The sequence below is a fragment of the Scyliorhinus canicula genome, chromosome 16 (genome assembly GCF_902713615.1).
Source record: "Scyliorhinus canicula chromosome 16, sScyCan1.1, whole genome shotgun sequence".
Lineage (NCBI taxonomy): Eukaryota > Metazoa > Chordata > Chondrichthyes > Carcharhiniformes > Scyliorhinidae > Scyliorhinus > Scyliorhinus canicula.
The window spans coordinates 55,661,418-55,684,603 of NC_052161.1; the positions used below are offsets into that span (position 1 = coordinate 55,661,418).

A 23,186-nucleotide genomic window follows, 5' to 3' on the forward strand; every position below is an offset into this window, starting at 1 on the left:
CATATGCTACGGGTCTTAACTGGTCATGCCGTCCCTGGAGGAGCACAGCCGAAAGGGTTTGGTCGGTGCTTGCTACTTCGATAGCGTACGGGAATAGGGGGTCTGGGATCTGTAGTGCGGGGGCTGTGCTGAGTGCTCTTTTTAAAGCATCCGTGGCATCTGTATGCTGTGGAAGCCATTCCCACGGTGCCTTTTTCTTGAGAAGGTCAGATAAAGGCGCTGCTTTCATGGCAAAACCGTCGATGTGGTTTCGGCAGTAGCCAACCAGTCCTAAAAACGACTGGAGGGCTGAGACATTGTGGAGAAGGGGCAATTTGACTATCGAGTCAATCCTCTTTTGCTTGATCTCGCATTTACCATGTGTGATAACTGTTCCCAAGTATATCACCATTTCTTCGAAAATCTGGGCCTTTTTGGGATTTACCTTACAGCCAGTTTCTTTCAGGATTCCTAGGAGTTCTGAGAGAAGCGAAATGTGCTCTGCTTTTGTGTCTGTCTGTAGTAGCAGGTCGTCTACATACTGGACCAGACATTCGGGGCAGGAAAATTTTGCTAATCCATTTGCCGGCTGTCAGTGGAAAACGGAGGGGGAGCTGTGGAAGCCTTGTGGAAGGCATGTCCATGGAGGCTGCTGTCCTTTAAATGTGAATGCGAATTTATACTGGCACGTTTTAGCCAATGGAATGGACCAAAAGCCGTTACTAATGTCCAAAACTGAAAAGAATCATGACTGGTGTCCTTGTTTGAGCATGGTCTCGGGACTCATGGCTACGGTGGAGGCTGCTGCTGAGGTTACTTTGTTCAGTTCCCGGTAATCAATGGTCAGTCGCCATGATCCATCCGGTTTCCTGACGGGCCAAATTGGGGCATTGTTTGTTGAGGCTACTGATCTTAGTACGACTTGATCTAGTAAACTATCTATTACTTTTGAGATTTCTCCCACTGCTTCTTGGGGAAATCCGTACTGCTTCTGGGGTCTGGGGTCAGGACCTGTAATCTACACAGAGCCAGCCATTCTGCAACAGTCGTGCTTGTGCTGTGCAAATGCTGCTTTGTGTTCTTTCAGGACTGCCCTAACCTGCCTGTCTGCACTAATGGTTCACGGGTCAAACCATAAGTCTCCAACTGAGCTAATCCTGTTCTCATACTCTCCTACCGTGAGCGTGGCGGGGGCTCGTGCTGCCTTTGCCATTTTCCATACACACTTATTGACTGGATCAAAGGAAAGGTTGTGGGGGCTCATAAAACCGATCCCTAAAATATGTTCTGCTGTGTGGGGCAGATCAACTAACACTATGGGGTGCTTGGTGGTTATGTTAGCGATTTGTATTGCTACAGGGGCTGTGATGTGTCCCTGTTGAAAGTGACCTGTAAAGCCGCTGAGTGTAATGGTGTCTGTTGTGGGCCACGTGTCCCTCTGGAACATCAGGAAGGAATTGAATGTGGTGCGGGACCTTCCTGTGTTCCAAAGAAATTCTACGGGCTGACGATGGACTTTGCCTGCTACGACCGGTCGACCGGATGTATCCCAAAGGGTGTCGCAGACCCAAGTTGGGGAGCCTGAACACCATCAGTTTGTGCCGTTCATGTCTCCATGGTCTGAACGGGTGCTAACACTGTGGATGGGCTTTGCCCTATTCCTATTTAGGGTGCCTGTCTGTTGGACTCTCTGTTGTTTCTGTGGCGCGTTGCACTCTCGGGCAAAGTGTCCTAACTGTCCACAGTTATAACACTCCTGTGATTTGGGCTGTGGTGGGCTGTTCCTACTCTCATTTACCCATGCGAGGTTCTGGTGCGCTTTAACTGTACGCATGTCTGCATCTGCCTGCTCTTCCTCGGGTTTGTGAAATGTAGTTTTGCTGTGAACGGATTGCTCCCATGCGCGGGACAACCTTTTCCAAAACCCATTTCTCATTGTGGGCCTCATCTGAGGGGTTGTAATTCGTGCAAGCTCTCTGTCCTGCCTCTGTTGTATGGGAGACCAGGATTCGAGTCCACTTGGCCATGTTATCTGTGGACAAATGGGCGCGGGCTAATTCTCCAAAAACTGCTGTGAAATGTATCCACAGGCGTCCAACAAACGCTGTGGGGTGCTCTGTTTTCTTTTGCCTTTCCTAGGCCTTCTACCGGGTCTCCTCTGTTATAGCCAATCGCATCAAGGATCGCTGTGTGCATCTCTTGGAGTGTGCCTCCTCCTACATTCTGTGGGTCGGGAAGGGCTGCCACGGCTGAAGGGTCGAGGCTTAAAACCGTGAGCTTCACCTGCTCTCTCGTGCAGGCCGTACATGGTGGCCTGCTGTTTTACTTTAGCGCAAAAATTGGTGGGGGTCTGAAGTGGGGAGGAACGGTGTAATTTTTTCACACGTGTCCCGTAATTGGGTCACGGTTAAGGGGGTCGTGTAGAGAAAATCTGCTTCTCCTTCTGCTGCAGCCCTGCGGTGTGTGGTTACCGGGTTCATGGGGGTGTGTTCTGCCTGTTCAGTGGGGGGTTGGGGTGCTCTCCTTTTCTAGGGTTTCTCCAGCGTACATGCTCCATGTACTTATCTATGGGCTGTTTTGTTTAATTCCTGCCATTCGGGACCATTTTCCTGGTCTAATTGGGGTCCGAATGTACTCTGAAAGCCATTTTGAACTGAAAGCAGGGATTGCAATTCTGCAATTTGCTTCCGGCACTTTGCGTGATCTACGGAGCTCTACCTTTCTTCCGTTGTGGAAGCATGGAGTGCTCGTAGGGCTGCTTTTAAATCATTGCACTGTGTCTGCAATGTTTCTATCTGCTGCTCGGTTTCCTGTCTTACCAAGACCGCACGTTGTGTGTCCTGGTAGGCCTTAATGTATTGCGTCTGGAAACTACTTAAGGAGTCTCACGGTAGCATGGTGGTTAGCATCAATGCTTCACAGCTCCAGGGTCCCAGGTTCGATTCCCGGCTGGGTCACTGTCTGTGTGGAGTCTGCACGTCCTCCCCGTGTGTGCGTGGGTTTCCTCCGGGTGCTCCGGTTTCCTCCCACAGTCCAAAGATGTGCGGGTTAGGTGGATTGGCCATGCTAAATTGCCCGTAGTGTAAGGTTAATGGGGGGATTGTTGGGTTACGGGTATACGGGTTATGTGGGTTTAAGTAGGGTGATCATTGCTCGGCACAACATCGAGGGCCGAAGGGCCTGTTCTGTGCTGTACTGTTCTAAGTGCGCAAGACAAGACTGGTATGCCCTCTTGGCATCATCCACCTCTCTGTCCTTTGCTGCTAACTTCTCTCTCAAATCTCTATTCTCCTTCTCTATCTCACTCATGTCTATCTTACTAGTTCTATCTCTCTCCTCTACCTCTCTACGGAGCGTCCGAGCAACCTCCTCTGTGCCTCGCAATTGTGCCAGACAGGACACGATTGTCATCGGCTTGCGAGCTTTTCCCAAGCTCTTCTTGTGGATCTCACTCAGGTTCTCCCACCAAGTGTGTCCTATACTCCCGGGACCTGTTTCCTCATTAGCGCAGAATTCACTCCAAAGGGGCCATCCTTTCCCTTTGAGGTATTTCCTAATTTCCTCTTCCCAAACGGGACACTGTCCTACTCTACTGGCCGCTGCGACCTCGAATTCCTGGGGGTTCATAAGGCGTTCCATTGCCTTCATTGCCATCTTTCCTATCTCTGGGTTCTCTACTAAATTTGGAACAGGGGGTGATAAAGCGGTGCTGTAGACACGGGTACGGCTTACGCTAATTTCCGACCTACAAAACTCCCGACAGTTTTAGAACATAGAACATAGAACAGTACAGCACAGAACAGGCCCTTCGGCCCTCAATGTTGTGCCGAGCCATGATCACCCTACTCAAACCCACGTATCCACCCTATACCCGTAACCCAACAACCCCCCCCTTAACCTTACTTTTATATAGGACACTACGGGCAATTTAGCATGGCCAATCCACCTAACCCGCACATCTTTGGACTGTTTTACGCAACAAAATCTCTCAGGTTTACCTTATATCCCTGTTAGTACGCGTGCATTAACACACTTCCGAATTCTGGAGGATTGATCAGTATTGCTCAAACACTTGTGGTTTTTCTGTTTCCAATTGGATTTCTAATTCAAATTTTGGGTTCTCTCGGAGTGGTGAGGCCACTTCTAAGTTGAGTCCCGGCGGAGTCGCCAGTAAATGTTGCTCGTTATGCTCTCCTTAATTACGTTTGCTCAAGAATAGCCAGGTATCTTTTCAAAACCGCCACAAGGTTCAAAACCGAATACAGTAGTCCCCCTTTATAACGCGGGTGTTGGGGTCCAAGACAGCCACCCGCGTTGTATCCGAGCCGCGGATATCCATGATGGGGGTTTTAAATTTATTTTAAAATCTATGCTAGCGCTTCCCATTGTGAGTCTACGGGGGGGGGCGGGGGGAGAGGTCAGACCCCCGTAGACTCACAATGGGAAGCGCTAGCATAGATTTTTAAATAAATTTAAAACCCCCATCGTGGATCCAATTAAAATTTCAGCGGCCGGCTCACTTTGATCCGGAGAAGGAAGCTGCTCTCACTGAAATCAGCCGGCCGCTGAAATTGACACTGCCCGCTGCTCTCTCCCTCCAATCCAACTTTTAAGTTTTAATGTTTCTGATTGGAGGGAGAGAGCAGCGGGCAGTGTCAATTTCTTTTTTTTTCCTCCGGCTTGCCCCCTCTCCCCCCACATCCTCCAACTAGACCCCTCTCCCCCCACACCCTCCGACTCGCCCCCTCTCCCCCCAACACCCTCCGGCTCGCCCCCTCTCCCCCCACACCCTCTGGCTCGCCCCCTCTCCCCCCACACCCTCCGGCTCGCCCCCTCTCCCCCCACATCCTCCGGCTCGCCCCCTCTCCCCCCACACCCTCCGGCTCGCCCCCTCTCCCTCCACATCCTCTGGCTCGCTCCCTCTCCCCCTCTCCCCCACACCCTCCTGCTCTCCCCCACAGCGTCCAGCTCGTCCCCTCTCCCCCCACACCTTCCGGCTCGCTCCCTCTCCCCCTCTCCCCCACACCCTCCTGCTCTCCCCCACAGCGTCCAGCTCGCCCCCTCTCCCCCCACACCTTCCGGCTCGCTCCCTCTCCCCCTCTCCCCCACACCCTCCTGCTCTCCCCCACAGCGTCCAGCCCGCCCCCTGTCCCCCCACACCCTCCGGCTCGCCCCCTCCCCACACCCTCCGGCTCACCCCCTCCCCCCCCCCTCTCCTCCCCCGCCCCCAACACCCGCAGGGCCCTCCTCTCTCCCCCAACACCCGCAGGTCCACCCTCTCTCCCCCACACCCCCAGGGGGGTCTCCCCCACACCCACAGGGGGGTCTCCCCCACACCCGCCCACACCCGCTCCCCCCCAACACCCGCCCCCCACCTCTCCCCCCCCCAACACCCGCAGGGCCCCCCTCTCTCCCGCAACACCCGCAGGGCCCCCCTCTCTCCCCCACACCCACAGGGGGGTCTCCCCCACACCCGCCCCCCTCCTCTCCCCCCCAACACCCGCAGGGCCCCCCTCTCTCCCCCAACACCCGCAGGGCCCTCCTCTCTCCCCCAACACCCGCAGGTCCACCCTCTCTCCCCCACACCCCCAGGGGGGTCTGCCCCACACCCGCCCCCCTCCTCTCCCCCCAACACCCGCCCCCCTCCTCTCCCCCCCAACACCCGCCCCCCCTCTTCTCCCCCCCAACACCCGCCCCCCCTCTTCTCCCCCCCTCTTCTCCCCCCTCTTCTCCCCCCCCTCTTCTCCCCCCCCCAACACCCGCCCCCCTCTTCTCCCCCCCCCCAACACCCGCCCCCCCCTCTTCTCCCCCCCCCCCAACACCCGCCCCCCCTATTCTCCCCCCCAACACCCGCCCCCCCCTCGGCAGTGTCAATTTCAGCGGCCGGCTGATTGTTTCAGTGAGAGCAGCTTCCCTCTCTGGATCAAAGTGAGCCGGCCGCTGAAATTGACACTGCCGGCTGCTCTCTCCCTCCAATCCAACTTTTAAGTTTTAATGTTTCTGATTGGAGGGAGAGAGCAGCCGGCAGTGTCAATTTCAGCGGCCGGCTCACTTTGATCCAGAGAGGGAAGCTGCTCTCACTGAAATAATCAGCCGCCACTGAAATTGACACAACTGACAGTTGGGGTCCATAAGCCCCCCCCGCGGTATATCGCGAACCGCGGTATTGCGGAGCGCGGTATAACGGGGACTACTGTACTGATCAAAGACTCGATATACCAGTTAGTAAGTTTGAAATAAATGCACATTTATTTACACACGCAGTCAATTATACTCATGCACAAACTCTACTCACTAAACTACAACTACTACTAAAAGCCTATACTTAGCTTCGGGTGCCCACTCAGTCAGAGGAACAATGGCCGTTGTCCAGTTCTGAGGCTACTGGCTTCGAACTGGTATAGAATAGTAGCTAGGAGCGCCTATCTCGTAGCGTGCATTGACTTTAGACTTGCTTGGCGGGTCTCTTGTCGCTGAGAGCCAAGGCCAAGATGAAGGTGAAGAAGAAGAGAGGGATCTGCCTTGGGGCTCCTCTTTATACCCCAAAGGGGCTTCGCGCCCTTTTAGGTGGGCCTTGAACTTGGCCCCAATTAATTGGACCATGTCCTAATCATTTGTATTGATTTTCTCCAATAAAGGGGTCGTTGCTTGATCACTGGGCGGGTCCTAGGTGACCGTTGGCCTGCCTTTGTTTTAGTCTCCACTGGCGCCGGGAAGTCTGCTCTGGTACCGATTGCTTAAATGTTTCTCTTTTGTCCCCGGAGATAGCTCATTACTATGCTAATGACTTGCAGTATCGGTTTTGTCTGGGAGCTGCAAACTCCAATCCACAGGCAAACCTTGCACCTGCTTGTTTTCTTAGCACTGTCCAATTTTCCCTTTACCCTTTGCAAGTGTCTATTTTGAAATTGGGACGTGGCCACCCCAGGTGGCTACACCACCCTTACTTGTTGGAGCATTGGCTTGAGGGTTAACTAGAGTCAAGTAAGAATAATTCTGGATTCTAGGAATGCTGCATTTAAATACAAGCTACTCTAGTACTGTTAATTTTATTGCTCATCTCAATTTGTGGAGCTGTCCCCATTCCCGTGTCAATATATGTACACCGTTCCTGCAGGAGTTTAATCAAATATTTCATACATCTAGGACCATTTTAACAGCAGCTGCATACATTTGCAGGGTATTTGTCCTGAGATTTGAAAGGCTCTCTATAAATATAACTTTATTCTGTTTCTTTATCTGGAGCACAATGATATGATTTCTGGCTTACGCCTCACACCACAGTTCTCAACCAATTCCCTCCTCAGCTCTTCCTCCCATTTACTCTTTGCACTCACCACCTGTGCCCCACCCTGCTCCCCACAACCACCCGTATATATCTCCAATCCTGCCCTCCCCCAAACTCATCAGGAAGCAGCAGTTGTTCCAACAGCGTGTACTCTGGCAGCTTGGGGAACATCCTCCACTTCTTTTGCGCACTGACTCCTCCCCCACGTCCCACATCCTGTCCATCAATATATTCACCACCCAGTAATTGTTCATAAAGTTTGGAAGAGCCAGTCCCCCGTTCCCATGCCCCCGCTCCAGCAGCACCTTCCTCACACACGGGATTTTACCGGGCCAAATAAATCCCGAGATTACCTCTTTTACCTTCCGAAAATAAAACACCGTGGGAATAAAAATTAGGAGACACTGAAAAACAAACAGCAACCTCGGGAGGACTGTCATTTTCGCAGTCTGTACCCTCCCCGCCAGAGACAGTGGGAGCGTATCCCACCTCCGGAAACCCCCACCATCTGCTCCACTAGCCTACCCAGATTCAATTTGTGGAGCTGTCCCCATTCCCGTGTCATCAGGATACCAAAGTACCTAAGGCTGTCTCCAACCACCTTGCATGGCATCTCCCCCAATTTTCTCTCCTGCCCCCCCTTGCCTGGATCACAAAAACCTCACTTTTGCCCATATTCAATTTATACCTCAAGAACCGGCCAAATTCCTCTAGTATCCCCATAATCTCTCCAATCCCCCCTCAAAGAGTCTGATATATATAAGAGCAAATCATTCGCATAAAGCAAGACCCTATGCTCCACCTCCCTCGTACTATCCTCTGCCAGACCTTCGAAGCTCGCAGCGCCACGCCCAAAGGCTGTATGGCCAGGGCAAACAGCACTGGGGAGAGTGGACATCCCTCCCTCGTCCCCCGGTACAGCCTAAAATACTCTGACCTCACCCAATTCCTGCACACGTTTGCCAGCAGTGGCTGATAAAGCAACTGGACCCAGTCCACAAATCCCTGTCCAAACCCAAACCTTCCCAGGACCTCCCATAAGTACCCCCATTCCACCAGATCAAACGTACCTTCACCAAGCAGCTTCTCGAGCATCTTCCCCACGTACGTGCCAGCACCGGCTCCTTCGCACCCCTCGGTGGAGGGACTTGGAGCTCCCGAAGTAGGGGGTTTGGGTTAGCGACATGGCTGGCTTTCTTAGGCTGGATAAAATCAAATTCGCCTTGAGGGGTTCGTTACAGGGGTTCGCTCGGAGGGTGAAGCCGTTCATCGACATCTTCGAGAAAAATGAGACTGTTAGCAGGGGGAGGGGGGAATGGTGCGGGGGGGGGGGGAGGGGAGGCATGGAAGTGATGAATAAGGGTAGGAAAACTAATGGAGGAAGGGCCGGGAAGGTTTGGCAGTGTGTTTCTATAAGCCATGTGGGTTGGGGTTTATGTTTGGGGGGAATGATGGTTATTTCATTATGTGTTCTATTGGGTTATTGTTGAAAAGTGTTAAAATTATAAATACCTCAATAAAATATTTTCTTAAAAAAATCATCTGCAACCTTTACGGCAAAATTTATCGGATGGTCACACAAATAATCACGGGCCTAATGTGAAAAATGCAATCAGATTAATATGTGTTGTATTTATTCCAAAAGCTGCACTTTAAATATTCAGTGAACAGATCAGTCAATAAGGATTTGAAAAAATTATATTAAAGTTGCATAGATAAAAGTTTTGATGAAATTTAGCCGAAAGAGTGCTGCATTGTCCGGGAAGACCGTGGCGACACACGTCTGCACCATAGGAGCAAGGGATTCCACACAGAATGTAACCATTTATCTTTACATTGCTTTATTTTAAGTTGCAACTCCTTAAAACACAACATTGTGGCCATTTAAACAGCCATGGTTCCCCATCGGCACAGCTCAAGTTACACACTGCAGACATAATAAGCTTTCCATGCGAAAATAAGTCTAAATTTATTATGCTAGTCTCACGTGGAGCAGTGATCTTTGGAAGTATTAATCGGGTTCAGTAACGGGATTGAAGATAAGGATTCACCACCTAATGCATTCATCAGGATTTAAAGTCCTGACGTCATTGCTAGGAGCAGTCTGGAAGTTTTCGCAATCATTAATCATTGCCTGCTGCCAACCTTGGAAGCAACTGGTCCGAACTGCCATGACACTGGGATGCCTGGTCCCTTGCGCTAACATTGTCCTGCAGCAGCCAAAGGGACATTGCTGATTTCACCCTTTCTCTCCCAACCTTCAGTGATGCAAATTTAAAAAGATAAACAGCAGCAAACATGGGAGACATTAGCAGAGAAGCTGTTGAGCAATATTTGGAGAACAATCCACAATTTGCCAAGGAGTATTTTGACAGGAAGCTCAGGCCAGAGACAATTGGCAAATTCTTCAGTGGCTCCAAGGCAGAGTTAAAGGACGGGATCTCATTCAAAGACCTGTGCAAGCTGGAGGAGTCCGACGTTGTGTTTGAACTGGTCAAAGGGATGCAGGATGACTCCAATGTGGAAAAGCAGATGCACAATGTACTGCAGAGGATTGTCACCCTGGTCAATGCAGATAGAGGCAGCATGTTCACATTCAGGTCGAGGAATGGCACTGCAGAATTGGCCACAAGACTTTTTAATGTGACCAGAGACTCCACTTTCGAGAATAATCTTGTGCCTCCACAGGGTGAGATAGTTTTCCCATTGGATATGGGAGTAGTGGGATGGACAGCACGTACAAAAAAGATGCAGAATGTTCCGAATGTTAAAAAGGTACAATGCTATTGAACAATTGGCATGCATTCTATAATATTTAGTAGCTACATTTTAATGCAATTCAAAGTGTTGTCTGATCAGTTTGATTTATACATGATAGCTTTCTTGAACCAATTAACTAAGAATTATTGTTGAGGAAGTTTGAACTTTCCTATATTTATATCCACGCACTAATGCCACATAGTGTGTGATAGTGCACAGTACAAATAAAAAAGCAATCTAATGCATCTCTTGTGGCATTGCTCGAGAATTTGTAGTTTGCTGTCTTGCTCATCCATCTGTGTCTCCTCCTGTTGGGTGTTGTGTGCCTCCCACTCATGTTTTAATCAACTGTGTCCTTTTCTCCTTATTTAATTCTTTCCTTGAGCTTTTTACTTTTGTGTCTGTCTTTCTGTGTGGTGTTTTCTTGCATTGATTTCTGTTTCTTCTTTTTTTGTCTGTGTCTGTAGTCATTTGGCTTCTTGATCTCTTTCATTTTGGTGGTTAGAGTGGATGTTGAGGGAAAGGATTCGGCTAGAGTTGCAGAGGGCTTGGGGGTAATGTTTAGGTGAGGGTTGGTGATTTGTCTAAGGTGTAGAGTGGGAGTGGAAAACAATGTGAAAAGGTTTGTATATAACCACTTATTTTCACATCAGATTCCCAGTTCCCATTCTCTCAACACCTTTGTCTCGTATGTCCATCTTAGATTGCCAGCATCTCACTGTCATCATACCCAATGACCTGACCATGTCGTCTGACCCCATCCTTTCTTTGATCCCTTTGCTCTTAACCTCCTCTGCCTGCTTCACAATTCCCTCCTTTCACCAATTTTCTTTCCCCTTTCTCCATTCGCACACCTCCCGTCTCCTGTCTTGCTCTCCCCTTCTCTTTCACTCCTTTCTCCTTCCCACTTCTTGCATTTTTCAAATCTTCCTCCCTTCAACTCTTCCATGCTTCCTCTCCTCATCCCCATTGCCTCTTTGCATCATCCCGTAAGCTTCCTGTCCCCTCAGGCAAGGCCCCACCTTGCCCTCCTATCATTCCCATTCACTCTTCCTATCCATATACCAATGTCACTTTGATCTATTGCAGAATTTGGGGCAGCACGGTAACATTGTGGATAGCACAACTGCTTCACAGCTCCAGGGTCCCAGGTTCGATTCCGGCTTGGGTCACTGTGCGGAGTCTGCACATCCTCCCCGTGTGTGTGTGGGTTTCCTCCGGGTGCTCCGGTTTCCTCCCACAGTCCAAAGATGTGCAGGTTAGGTGGATTGGCCATGATAAATTGCCCTTAGTGTCCAAAATTGCCCTTAGTGTTGGGTGGGGTTACTGGGTTATGGGGATAGGGTGGAGGTGTTAACCTTGGGTAGGGTACTCTTTCCAGGAGCCGGTGCAGACTCGATGGGCCGAATGGCCTCCTTCTGCACTGTAAATTCTATGTAAATTGTCTGCTCCCTAACAGCAACACCCCCCTCCCCAGACCTTCAGGTTGCTAATTTCTCAGCAATGAGTTGAAAAATTGGCCGTTTGTGGTTCTTAAGGTGCTGACTTGTTGAACAGGAAGCGGGCCCTGAGGTAGAATTCTACCAGCAAGGATAGAGAGGTTGTGGGGGCAGTGAGAAAACGGGCGGGAGGACACTGTCAGTGCTCACATATTGTAACATTTCTGTAACATGATACTTTTCTGGCTGTTCTGTTGATTTACCCTGTAGTTGAAAATACAACAACTTGCATTTATACAGCACTGTTCATGCAATAGAACTACAAAGCACTTCAAAGGGGCATTATCAAACACAATTTGACACTGAGCCATATAAAGAGATAATAAGTCAGATAAGCAATTGCTTGGCCAAAGAAGTAGGTTTTAAGGAGCGTCTTAAAGGAGGAGAGAGAGCGGTAGAGGTAGCTGAAGCCATAGATGTCAATGGTGGTTCTCTGAAAATTGGGAATGCCAGGAGACCAGAATTGGAGCAATACAATGATGTAGGTGGGTTCTCATGTTGGAGGCGGTAATATACATAGGGAGGGGCAAAACAATGGAGGGATTTCAACATAATGTTCAGAATTGTAAATCTGAGGTATTGTTGGACTGGGAGCCAGGCGGTGATGAGTGAATAGGACTTGATGCAAGTTAGGATCCGGACAGCGGAGTTTATACAGCTAAGGTTCATGGAGAGTGGAAGGTGGATTACCAGTCATAGAAATAATAATATTCTGGACACTTTTTGTTTCATTTGATATACTGGTAATATGCATCAGTGTACAGTTCTACTGTGATTTAATACTGATGTTATTGTTAATCCTAGGCTTCCTTCATTAAATCAGCAATTCAGATTTGAACCTTCGCTATTCTTGAAAACATGCACAGCAGCCAGAGCCTTTTGTGTTGTGATTCAGTCAATGTTTGTCCCATATTGTTAAAACCAAAATATCATTATTGAGATTTTGTGAGGGGCAACAAAGAGTCCACACCGAGTTGTGGAGAAAAACAAACCTATTTAACACATTAACTAATACAGCTCTTCCAGGGCCTCTCTAGTCGGTGCCTGACTGGCCGACTCTATCTATACGAAGACACATGAACCTTGTTAAGGGTCCCCGGCCCCCTTATCGGGGGAGCTTCTATTCTGCACGTTCTACGGGGTAGTGAATCATCCCTACAGGATATAACAAAACAAACACTTTTCAGTTCTATTGGAATGCATTTATCTAATGGAATTATACTGCTGTCTGCATTTCTTTTAGTTGGTACATTTTGGGTGCACATTTTGTCTCCAATAGTAGAATTTGATTCCAATTCTGTGTCAAGCCCAGCTGAAAAAGTGCATTGGAGCTCCTACACCTTAACAAAGTAGGGTATGTGTGTAGGTTTATGCATGAGCAGCTGTCTATATGGGTAGTATATTTTTGTGGATAATATGTTTGCATTGCTAATATATGTACACAGGTTAATGCGCAAATAGGTTGTGTAACTGCATGTACATAAATAACATATGTTCAGGATTTTATGTATATGTACATAATCGTATAAGCATGTTTCGTGTAGGTTCATTTTTAGTGTAAATGTGCAAGACAAGATAAATAATCAAACATGATATAATTGGAGTATTTGTTATACGTATGGACCAAGCAGGTCTTTTTAATTTTACATCAGGAACAATAGTTCCAGCTTTTACATAATTCCCATAGTAATTTTAGCTTTCACCATTAGTCTAAATGGGCCATGCATTACACACCAAGCTCAATTCTGATTTCCACTGAAATCAAATGAAAACACCATCAAAACATGGTATATAACTGCACTTACTGCTAAATCAAGACAATGATGAGTAATCCTTCTTAACTCATAAGGTTATGAGGGAAAGATCAAGAAGGATCAGAAAGTTATGCATTTCTCAGGACTTGCCTTACCATTGCAATTTAGCATTTCTCACATGGTCAGAATGTACAAAGTGACATCTCAGATTGGAACATACTAATACCTGAAGCATTCAATCGCTGATTTTGGTGTTTACTAATGCAAGGGAATGACCTATTTTCCAATGATCTACCCTCCTGACATCTAGCAGAATTTGTGCGGGAATCTGCCTTTCACAAACGTAGGGCTGGATTCTCAGTCGGCGGGACCCTCTCTTTCGCCGGCAGTGCACTCACGCCCTCGGATATCCCGACCACGTGGGGAAACCCCATTGGCCGGCAGGCGGGACGGAGGATTCCCCCTCAATCTTTCTTCTGTTAATTCTTTTGTGCCTGTCTTTATTCCTAAGCCTCGTGGATTGTTATATCTGAGAAAAAAACTTGGTTATTTTAACACTTGGAAATGTTGCGAAACAAACAGTATTGGATAGTAATATACCATGTCCTGATTGTGTTTTCATTTGACTTCAGTAGAAAGCAAAATTGATCTTGGTGTATAATGCATGGCCCATTGACTATCATCCACTTTAGAATATCGGTAAAAGTTAAAATTACGATGGGAAACTCTCAATTATCTGCAAATGTCTGTTTTGTATCAAGTTGAGCTTTAGTGGACAATAGAAGCTTTTCTTTAATTTTAGCTGTTGAAATGACGTCACACTGATAAGTGGCCATTAAATCCTAAATCTGTTACTGTGTCCTTGATATCTTTGGACTTTCGGCTACAGAGCTCTGTAATCATAGATACCATATCCCCGTAACTCAGTAACCCCTACTAAACTTTTGGACACAAAGGGGCAATTTTAGCATGGCCAATCTACCTCACCTGCACATCTTTGAACTGTGGGAGGAAACTGGAGCACTCGGAGGAAACCCACGCAGACATGGGGAGAACATACAAACTCCACTCAGTCACCCAAGGCCGGAATTGAACCCGGGTCCCTGGAGTTGTGAGGTAGCAGTGCTAACCACTGTGCCACTGTGCCGCCCCGACTGGAAATGTGACTAATTTTTATTGATGCGTATAAAGAGAATCAAAAAGAGATTTGGTGTTGAAATCCTATTTGAGATGATCTAGATGTTTTTATCCAATCAACAGCAACTTTTTTTAATGAAGTTTCTATGTGTCTCGTTCAGGACTCAGGAAGGTGCAGCTTTATCAGATTCTCTGACCCATTCCTATCAGCAAAGCAGGTCGCTTCCGGGTTTTGATAGACTGACCTGTCCCATATTTAACCGGCAAGTGGATGACCGCAATAGAGATTTTGCAGTGTGCGGTTCAACAATTAATGTATCACAGTTTTAAAAATACAAATTGCTGTTAGATTTAGTACATACCCAATTTTCCTCCTAAAATTTGAAAAAATAAAGGCTGTGCATTCAAACATCATGAATGGAGAGAACATCTTGGTTTTCATAAGTTCAGAAGATATGGGCAGAATTGAGTCTGCACCACCATTCTATCATGGATGATATGTTCCTCATCTTTTACCTCATCTGGGCAGCACGGTGGCACAGTGGTCCCAGGTTCGATCCCGGCCCTGGGTCACTGTCCGTGTGGAACTTGCACATTCTCCACTTGTTTGCATGGGTTTCGCCTCCACAACACAAAGATGTGCAGATTAGGTGGATTGGCCATGCTAAATTGCCCCTTAATTGGAAAACAAATGCATTGGGTACTCTAAATTGATTTTTAAAAAATCTTTTACCTAATCTTTTCCCAACCTTTAGCATCAAAATTAAATTAAGTACATGTACATTGTGTACAATTCTGGCCTCCACATTATAGGAAGGATATGATTACACTGAAGAAGGTCCAGAGGAGTTTTACCAGGATGCTGCCTGGTTTGGAAGGTCTGAGCTATGAGAAAAGATTGGATAAGCTCGGGCTGTTTTCCTTGGATCAGCAAGATTGAGAGGGGACCTGATAGAGGTGTATAATATGATGAAGGGCATAGATAAGATGAATGGGAAGGCACCTTTTCCATTAACAGAGGGGTCAACAACCAGGGGACAGAAACTTAAGGTAAAAGGTTAAGAGGGTGTAGTTGGTGGGAGTCTAACTCACTGCCTGAAAGGGTGGTGGAGTCAAAAAATCTTGTAACATTTAAGAACTGTTTAGATATTTAGCTATTCCCTTGTTCTGACATAACAGGGCTATGGGACAAGTGCTGGAAAATGGGATTAGCGTAGTCAGATCTTTGTTGTCCGGCATGGACACGATGTTCCAAATGGTCTCCTTCTGTGCTGTAAACATCTACAAATCAATTTATTTGGACATCTAATTATGAGGTCACCACTATTGATAAAATGGCCAATAACTGGACACAGATCCACAAGTGGAACCTGACCAGCCTGGTGGAGGAAGTAAGAAAAGACCTTCAACGGTGGGGCTCACTCCCACTCTCTCTGGCGGGAAGAGTGCAGACGATCAAGATTAACGTACTGCCAAGGTTCCTCTTCCTGTTTAGATCCATCCCGATCTTCAACCCCAAGGCCTTTTCCCAAAACGTAGACAGTCTAGTCATGGCGTTTGTGTGTGTGTTGGGGGGGGGGGGGGGGGGGGGGGGGGGGAAGAACCCGAGAATTGGACAGAGTGGGAGCCCGAAGCGAGGGCAATAGTTTGGCTCACCGGGAATATAGAAAGCGAACTGCGTTTTACCAGTTCTGGATGTATAAAGCTTTCAGTGCTCCTGGAGTCAAAGAGGCATGGTGTGTTGTACCCGTTGATCTGGGGGGGGGGGGGGAAGAACCCGAGAATTCCCAAACCGACACTGCAAAGAGGGAAAGTCAGAGGGGGTGTTGGAACCAACAATTCTACGGACACGTGCTTGTAGGATTAGAATAGCGGTTTTAATATACTTACAACAGAGCCAGCCTGTTCGCGGTTGAACTTTCGGCGAACTGGCCGGCTGACCTTGTGGCACTGATTTTTATACAGCAGCTCCCGGGGGAGGAGTCCTGGGCGGAGCCAAGGGAGAAGCCCAGTACAACTCTCAAGCATTCCCAGAGCTACTCCCCCCCGGAGGTCAGATAGTGCAACTGCACTTACAATATAGACACATGTATATACAGGTTATAATCCGGTGTGAACCACATTCACTACATTCACCCCCTGTGAAAAAAATCGAGTCCAGCGGGGGTGGTAGCTCACAGAGTTAGTCTGTCCGGTGGACGAATTGTTCTTTTCGATCTGCGGAGCACCGGGGTTGCAGCCTCTTGCAGTGGCTGGGTGGGTGTTGAGAGCTGGGGTACGATGGCAGACTCTGGAGCGGGTCTCGTCCGAACTTTATACACCTCTGGCTCGACCGGAGACTGGGGGCGCTGGGGGCGGGCTGGTTCTGGCACGTGGAACCGGTGGGGTGAGCTTGCGGGATCGGGGGGCGCTAGGGGGCGGCAGCATAGGGAATGGGGTAAGGGGTTCCTCAGTGGGGGTAGGGGGAGGCTGGATCCAGTGGGTGCCAGGTCCCGAAGGGATACTGTGTCCTGGCGACCGTCCGGGAACTCCACAAATGCATACTGGGGGTTGGAATGGAGCAGGCGCACCTTTTCAACAAGGGGGTCAGTTTTGTGCCCCCTGACGTGCTTCCTCAGGAGGACCAGGCCTGGTGTCCTCAACCACACCGGAAGTGAGACTCCCGTGGTAGTGCCCCTAGGAAAAATGAAGAGTCGCTCGTGAGGGGTTTGATTTGTAGCTGTACAGAGGAGGGATCTGATAGCGTGGAGTGCCTGGGAGGTCTTCTTGCCATTGGGAGACTTGGAGTTTTCTAGACCGGAGGGTCAGCAGGACGGTCTTCCAGACCGTCGCGTTCTCTCTCTCCACCTGTCCGTTCCCCCTGGGGTTGTAGCTGGTAGTCCTGCTCAAGGCAATGCCCTTGTCGAGCAGGTACTGACGCAGCTCGTCGCTCATAAAGGACGAACCCCGGTCGCTGTGCACGTAGCTGGGGAAACCGAACAGGGTGAAGACACTATGCAGGGCCCTAATGACTGTGTGGGAGGTCATATCAGGGCATGGAATGGCAAAAGGGAATTGGGAGAACTCGTCGATGATATTGAGGAAATAGATGTTCTTGTTAGTGGAGGGGAGTGGCCCTTTGAAATCGATCGCAAGGCGTTCAAAGGGCCTAGAAGCCTTGACCAGGTGGGCCCTGTCTGGTCTATAGAAGTGCGGTTTGCACTCCGCACAGATCGGGCAGTCCCTGGTGACCGCTTTTAGCTCCTCGTTGGAGAAAGGCAGGTTTCGGGCTCTGATGTAGTGGGCGAGCCGGGTGACCCCTGGATGGCAGAGGTCCACGTGGATGGCTTTCAGACGGCTGATCTGCGCGCTGGCGCATGTCCCGTGGGATAGGGCATCCGAGGGCTCGTTGAGCTTCCCCGGTCGATATTTAATATCGTAACTATAGGTGGAGAGTTCGATCCTCCACCGAAGGATTTTATCATTTTTTATTTTGCCCCTTTGCAAGTTGTCAAACATAAAGGCAACCGATCGTTGGTCGGTGATGAGGGTGAACCTCCTACCTGCGAGGTAGTGCCTCCAGTGACGAACAGCCTCCACGATGGCTTGTGCTTCCTTCTCGACTGAGGAGTGTCGGAGTTCTGAAGCGGATAGGGTACGGGAGAGAAATGCAACGGGCCTCCCTGCCTGATTTAAAGTGGCTGCTAGAGCTACCTCTGAGGCGTCGCTCTCAACCTGAAAGGGAGTGGATTTATCCACCGCCCGCATGGCTGCTTTGCCGATGTCCTCCTTGATGCAGCTTAAGGCCTGGCGTGCCTCAGCAGACCGGGGAAATCGTGTGGCCTTAAAGAGTGGGCGGGCTTTGTCCGCATATTGAGGGACCCACTGGGCGTAGTATGAAAAGAACCCCAAGCACCGTTTGAGGGCCTTGGGGCAATGAGGGAGGGGGAGTTCTAAGAGGGGGCGCATGCGGTCCGGGTCTGGGCCCAGGACTCCGTTCTCCACGACGTAGCCGAGGATGGCCAGTCTGCTTGTGCGGAAAACGCATTTCTCCTTGTTATAAGTGAGATTTAATTTCTGTGCCGTTTGGAGAAAACGGTGGAGGTTGGCGTTGTGGTCCTGCTGGTCATAGCCGCAGATGGTAACATTGTCCAGATACGGAAACGTGGCCCGCAGCCCGTACTGGTCTACCATTCGGTCCATTGCCCGTTGGAACACCGAAACCCCGTTGGTGACGCCGAACGGAACCCAGAGAAAGTGGAAGAGGCGGCCATCGGCCTCGAACGCCGTGTAGTGGCGGTCCTCCGGGCGGATTGGGAGCTGGTGGTATGCAGACTTCAGATCCACCGTGGAAAATAGCCAATATTGGGCAATCTGATTAACCATGTCTGCAATTCTGGGGAGGGGACACGCGTCTAGGAGCGTAAAGCGATTTATGGTCTGGCTATAGTCGACGACCATGCAAAATATTTCCCCGGTCTTGACGACCACCACCTGAGCTCTCCAGGGACTATTACTGGCCTCTATGATCCCCTCACTGAGCAGCCGTCGGATCTCCGAACGGATAAAGACCCTATCCTGTAGGCTGTATCGCCTGCTGCGAGTAGCACCGGCTTGCAATCTAGAGATCTAGAGTGAGATTGGCGAATAGAGGGGGGAGGGGGGAGATGAGCAGCGTGGCGAGGCTGCAGATAGTGAGTGGGGGCAGGGGCCCGCTGAAGCTGAGGGTGAGGCTCTTGAGGTTGCACTGGAAATCCAGGCCTAATAAGAGTGGCGCGCAGAGGTCGGGCAGGACGTAAAGTTTAAATTTAGAATAACTAGCGCCTCAAATTGTGAGCGTAGCGACAGTGCGTCCTTGGATTTGGACTGAGTGGGAGCCCGAAGCGAGGGCAATAGTTTGGCTCACCGGAAAAATAGAAAGCGAACAGCGTCTTACCAGCTCTGGATGTATAAAGCTCTCAGTGCTCCCGGAGTCAAAGAGGCATGGCGTGCTGTACCCGTTGATCTGGACCTCCGCCATCAAACTTCGTAGGTGCTTGGGGCGGGATTGATCCAGGGTGACCGCGTTGAGTTGCGGGCCGCGTGGTGAGTGCCCGGGAAGGTCGTAGTCTTCCGAGTGGGCGTCTGGTCAAGTAGATGCCGGTACGTTCTGGCGAGCTTGATGCAGGATCGCTGTGCTGAGTTGCGGGCCGCGTGATGAGTGCCCGGGGAAGTCGTATTCTTCAGATGAGCTTTCTGAGCATGCCGATGCAGATGGGGCCTGTGGATCGCACGTGGTGAGCAGCGAGGAAGATGGCGGCCCCCATGAGTCGCACGTGGCCGGCCGCATGGTGGGGGTTTGCCAAGATTGCAGCCCCCATGGATCGCACATGGCGGGAAGGGGCGGAGTCGGGGTGTAGGCCGCAGCGTTTTGGGCCCCGCGGGCCCGCTGGTGTTGGGAGCGATTTGTTCTCTCTGCAGGGGAGTTAAAAACTGGGCCCTTTTCATGAGGCACACTCTGGCATAGTGGCCTTTCTTCCCGCAGCTGCTGCAGGTCGCGGATCGGGCTGGGCAGTGCTGCCGCGGGTGCTGGCTTTGGCCACAGAAATGGCAGGCTGGGGCAGCGGAGTAGCTGGTTGGAGCAGCTGAGTAGCTGGCTGGGGCAGCAGAGTAACTGGCTTTGGCAGCGCGGTAGCTGGGGGGCCGTGCGGCACAGGCCTGGGGGGACTGTTGGTCGGGGGTCCACGATGGGGTCGCGGGGTCCGCGGGAAACGACGTGAGGCTGCGGAAGGAAACTTCCATAGTGGTAGCAGCCTCCACAGTAGTGTCTAAGTCCTGGGCCCCCTTTTCTGGTTTAGGGGCTGGTTTAGCTCACAAGGCTAAATCGCTGGCTTTTAAAGCAGACCAAGCAGGCCAGCAGCACGGTTCGATTCCCGTACCAGCCTCCCCGGACAGGCGCCAGAATGTGGCGACTAGGGGCTTTTCACAGTAACTTCATTGAAGCCTACTCGTGACAATAAGCGATTTTCATTTCATTTCATTTTCATTTTCATTTCATTTCTAGCAGTCTTTGGAGCACATAGTTAGATCTAAGGCCCGCTACGAAAACGTCCCGCACAGCAAGCTCCCTATGCTCAGCCGTGGTAATGGCTTGATAATTACATTCATTAGAAAGGTTGTTCAATTCGCTTACAAATTCGGCAAGCGTTTCTGTAGGCCGCTGACGGCGAGTTGTAAACACGTGGCGTGCATAAACCTCGTTAATGGGCCTAACGTACATTTTGTCCAATATCGCCAGCGCTGCGGTGTAAGAACCGGCCGGATTCAGCTGTGTGGAGATTCTGTGGCTTACCCTAGCGTGCAGTAGGATGAGTTTTTGTTCCTCAGTTGTTCCTGGGGTGCTGGCTTCTGCCAGGTAGGCTTTAAAACATCTTAGCCAGTGGGAAAAAATTTCCTTAGCCTCTGCATCCTGTGGGTCGAGTTCTAGGCGTCCGGGCTTGAGGGCTGCTTCCATGATTTCTTCGACTGTTTCCTAAGTATATTAAATTGTTGGAACCAACAATTCTACGGACACGTGCTTGTAGGATTAGAATAGCAGGTTTAATATACTTACAACAGAGCCAGCCTGTTAGCCGGTGAACTTTCGGTGAACTGACCGGCTGACCCTGTGGCACTGATCTTTATACAGCAGCTCCCGGGGGAGGAGTCCTGAGCGGAGCCAAGGGAGAAGCCCCGTACAACTCTCAAGCATTCCCAGAGCTACTCCCCCTGGAGGTCAGATAGTGCAACTGTACTTACAATATAGACACATGTATATACAGGTTATAATCCGGTGTGAATCACATTCACCACAGGGGGCCTGGCTCTACCGAACCTACAATACTACCACTGGGCAACAACGGCAGAAAAAGTGAGGGATGGGTACAAGAACCCGACACAGATTGGGTACAAATGGAGGAGGCATCCTGTAAAGGAACAACCCTCATGGCCCTGGCTACAGCAGCACTCCCATCCCCCTCAACAGGTACAAAACGAGCCCAGTGGTAGCAGCAATGCTGAGAACATGGACCCAGTTAAGACAGCACTTCGGGATAACCCATGGCTCCCATCTGTGGCAATCACAGATTACCCCCAGCCATGCTAGATACCACCTTCAAAAGATGGAGGCGGGACGGGGCACACTGATGGTCGGGGACTTCTATGTAGGGCACAGACTGGCGACACTGGAGGAACTGACGAGGAAGTGGAAACTAGCAAAAGGACAGGAATTGAGACATCTCCAAATAAAGCACTTCCTCCACAAAGGGACAGTAGGGTACCCCGGTGCCCATGAAAGCACAATACTAGAGGACCTGATAGGCACAAGCAGCGAGAAGGGGGGCTATGTGGGAAAATATACGGACAGCTACCAGACAGAGCTCGAACACCACTGGACGGGACCAGACAAAAATGGGAGGATGAACTGGGGACAGAGGTAGGATGGGGATTCTGGAACGAAGCACTGAGCAGGGTGAACTCCACCTCCTCCTGCTCAAGGCTAAGCCTAATGCAGCTCAAAGTGGTGCACAGAGTGCACCTGACCAGAACCCAAATGAGCAGGTTATGTATATAAGCAACAACTATATAAATATGAGAAAAGTCAATAGAAAGATTTTCACAAAAAAATGGCCTATAGCGTGTGTTGGAGACAAACAGAAATGTGACTCTGTGATTCTGTCCCAGGATGCCCATTTTTCTGAATTTGTCGATAAACAGACTGGCTACACGACTTTGAACATGCTCACAGCCCCAGTGCTGCAGGGGAAGGAGGTATTAGCAGTCTTGATGGCGATTAACAAAATTGGCGAACCAAACTTCACAAAAGAAGACCAAGAGGTAACTAGAGATAACTGTCTGAAATTTTTGTGAAGTTTGAAGAAAATCAAATCTATTGAGTGATAATCTATTTATTTATTTTATATTTCTAGATTTTTACAAAATATCTTAATTTTGGATCTTTATCCCTGAAATACTCTCGTATCAATTACCTCTACAATGTGGAATTCCGACGGTCCCAGGTAATATTTGTGTTGGGTTCAAATAAATTATTTTAAGACTTGACTCTTTCTCTACACCAGTGGTGGGGGTAGTGGTCCAGGTCAGAGTAGACCAAAACTTTGCTCTAAACTAGGGCTGGTTTAGCACAGTGGGCTAAATAGCTGGCTTTTAAAGCAGACCAAGGCAGGCCAGCAACGCGGGTTCAATTCCCCTACCAGCCTCCCTGAACAGGTGCCGGAATGTGGCGACTAGGGGCTTTTCGCAGTAACTTCATTTGAAGCCTACTTGTGACAATAAGTGATTTTCATTTTAAACTGATCATGTAATCATTCTCAGGGATCAACTGCTCTCCATTGATATTGGTCAAGAATTACATGAGGGTTCCTCACTTGAGTTTCAATACAAGTTTACAAAACTGTCCCCTATCAAATCACTGAACATACTAATGAAATGAGCATGGTCACTTTCAATGTTCAATGGCCTCTTTGTTCATTTGTTCCCTGTGGTGAGCAACCTAACCAATGGTCCTTAAAGGCACTGCTGGTGTCCGCTCTGTAAATAAAATCCCCAAATCCTTTTATCTTTTATTTGTGTGGGGCCAGGAGGAGTACAGGCATAAACCATTCGCTTGCTACGTGTTGTAGAGCGTGCTCTCTTTTATGTTTTTTTTGTCAAAAGTAAAACTCCTCACAAACAAGTCTGCTCCTGCCACAACTGGAACTGGAGTTGTTTGGTGCTATACATTGTGAGCCTTACCCTTATTATTGTACAGGG

General features: G+C 49.5%; 1 protein-coding gene across 1 annotated transcript in view; it reads left to right on the forward strand.

Moving 5' to 3' along the window:
- Positions 1–9,565: 9,565 nt before the first annotated feature.
- pde6c (phosphodiesterase 6C, cGMP-specific, cone, alpha prime) overlaps positions 9,566–23,186 on the forward strand; it is a 65,613-nt gene continuing 51,992 nt past the window's right edge. Inside the window, exons 1-3 of the mRNA XM_038773848.1 lie at positions 9,566–10,042; positions 22,098–22,250; positions 22,343–22,432. Coding sequence (XP_038629776.1) covers positions 9,566–10,042; positions 22,098–22,250; positions 22,343–22,432 — 720 coding nt within the window. The remainder of the gene's footprint in view (positions 10,043–22,097; positions 22,251–22,342; positions 22,433–23,186) is intronic.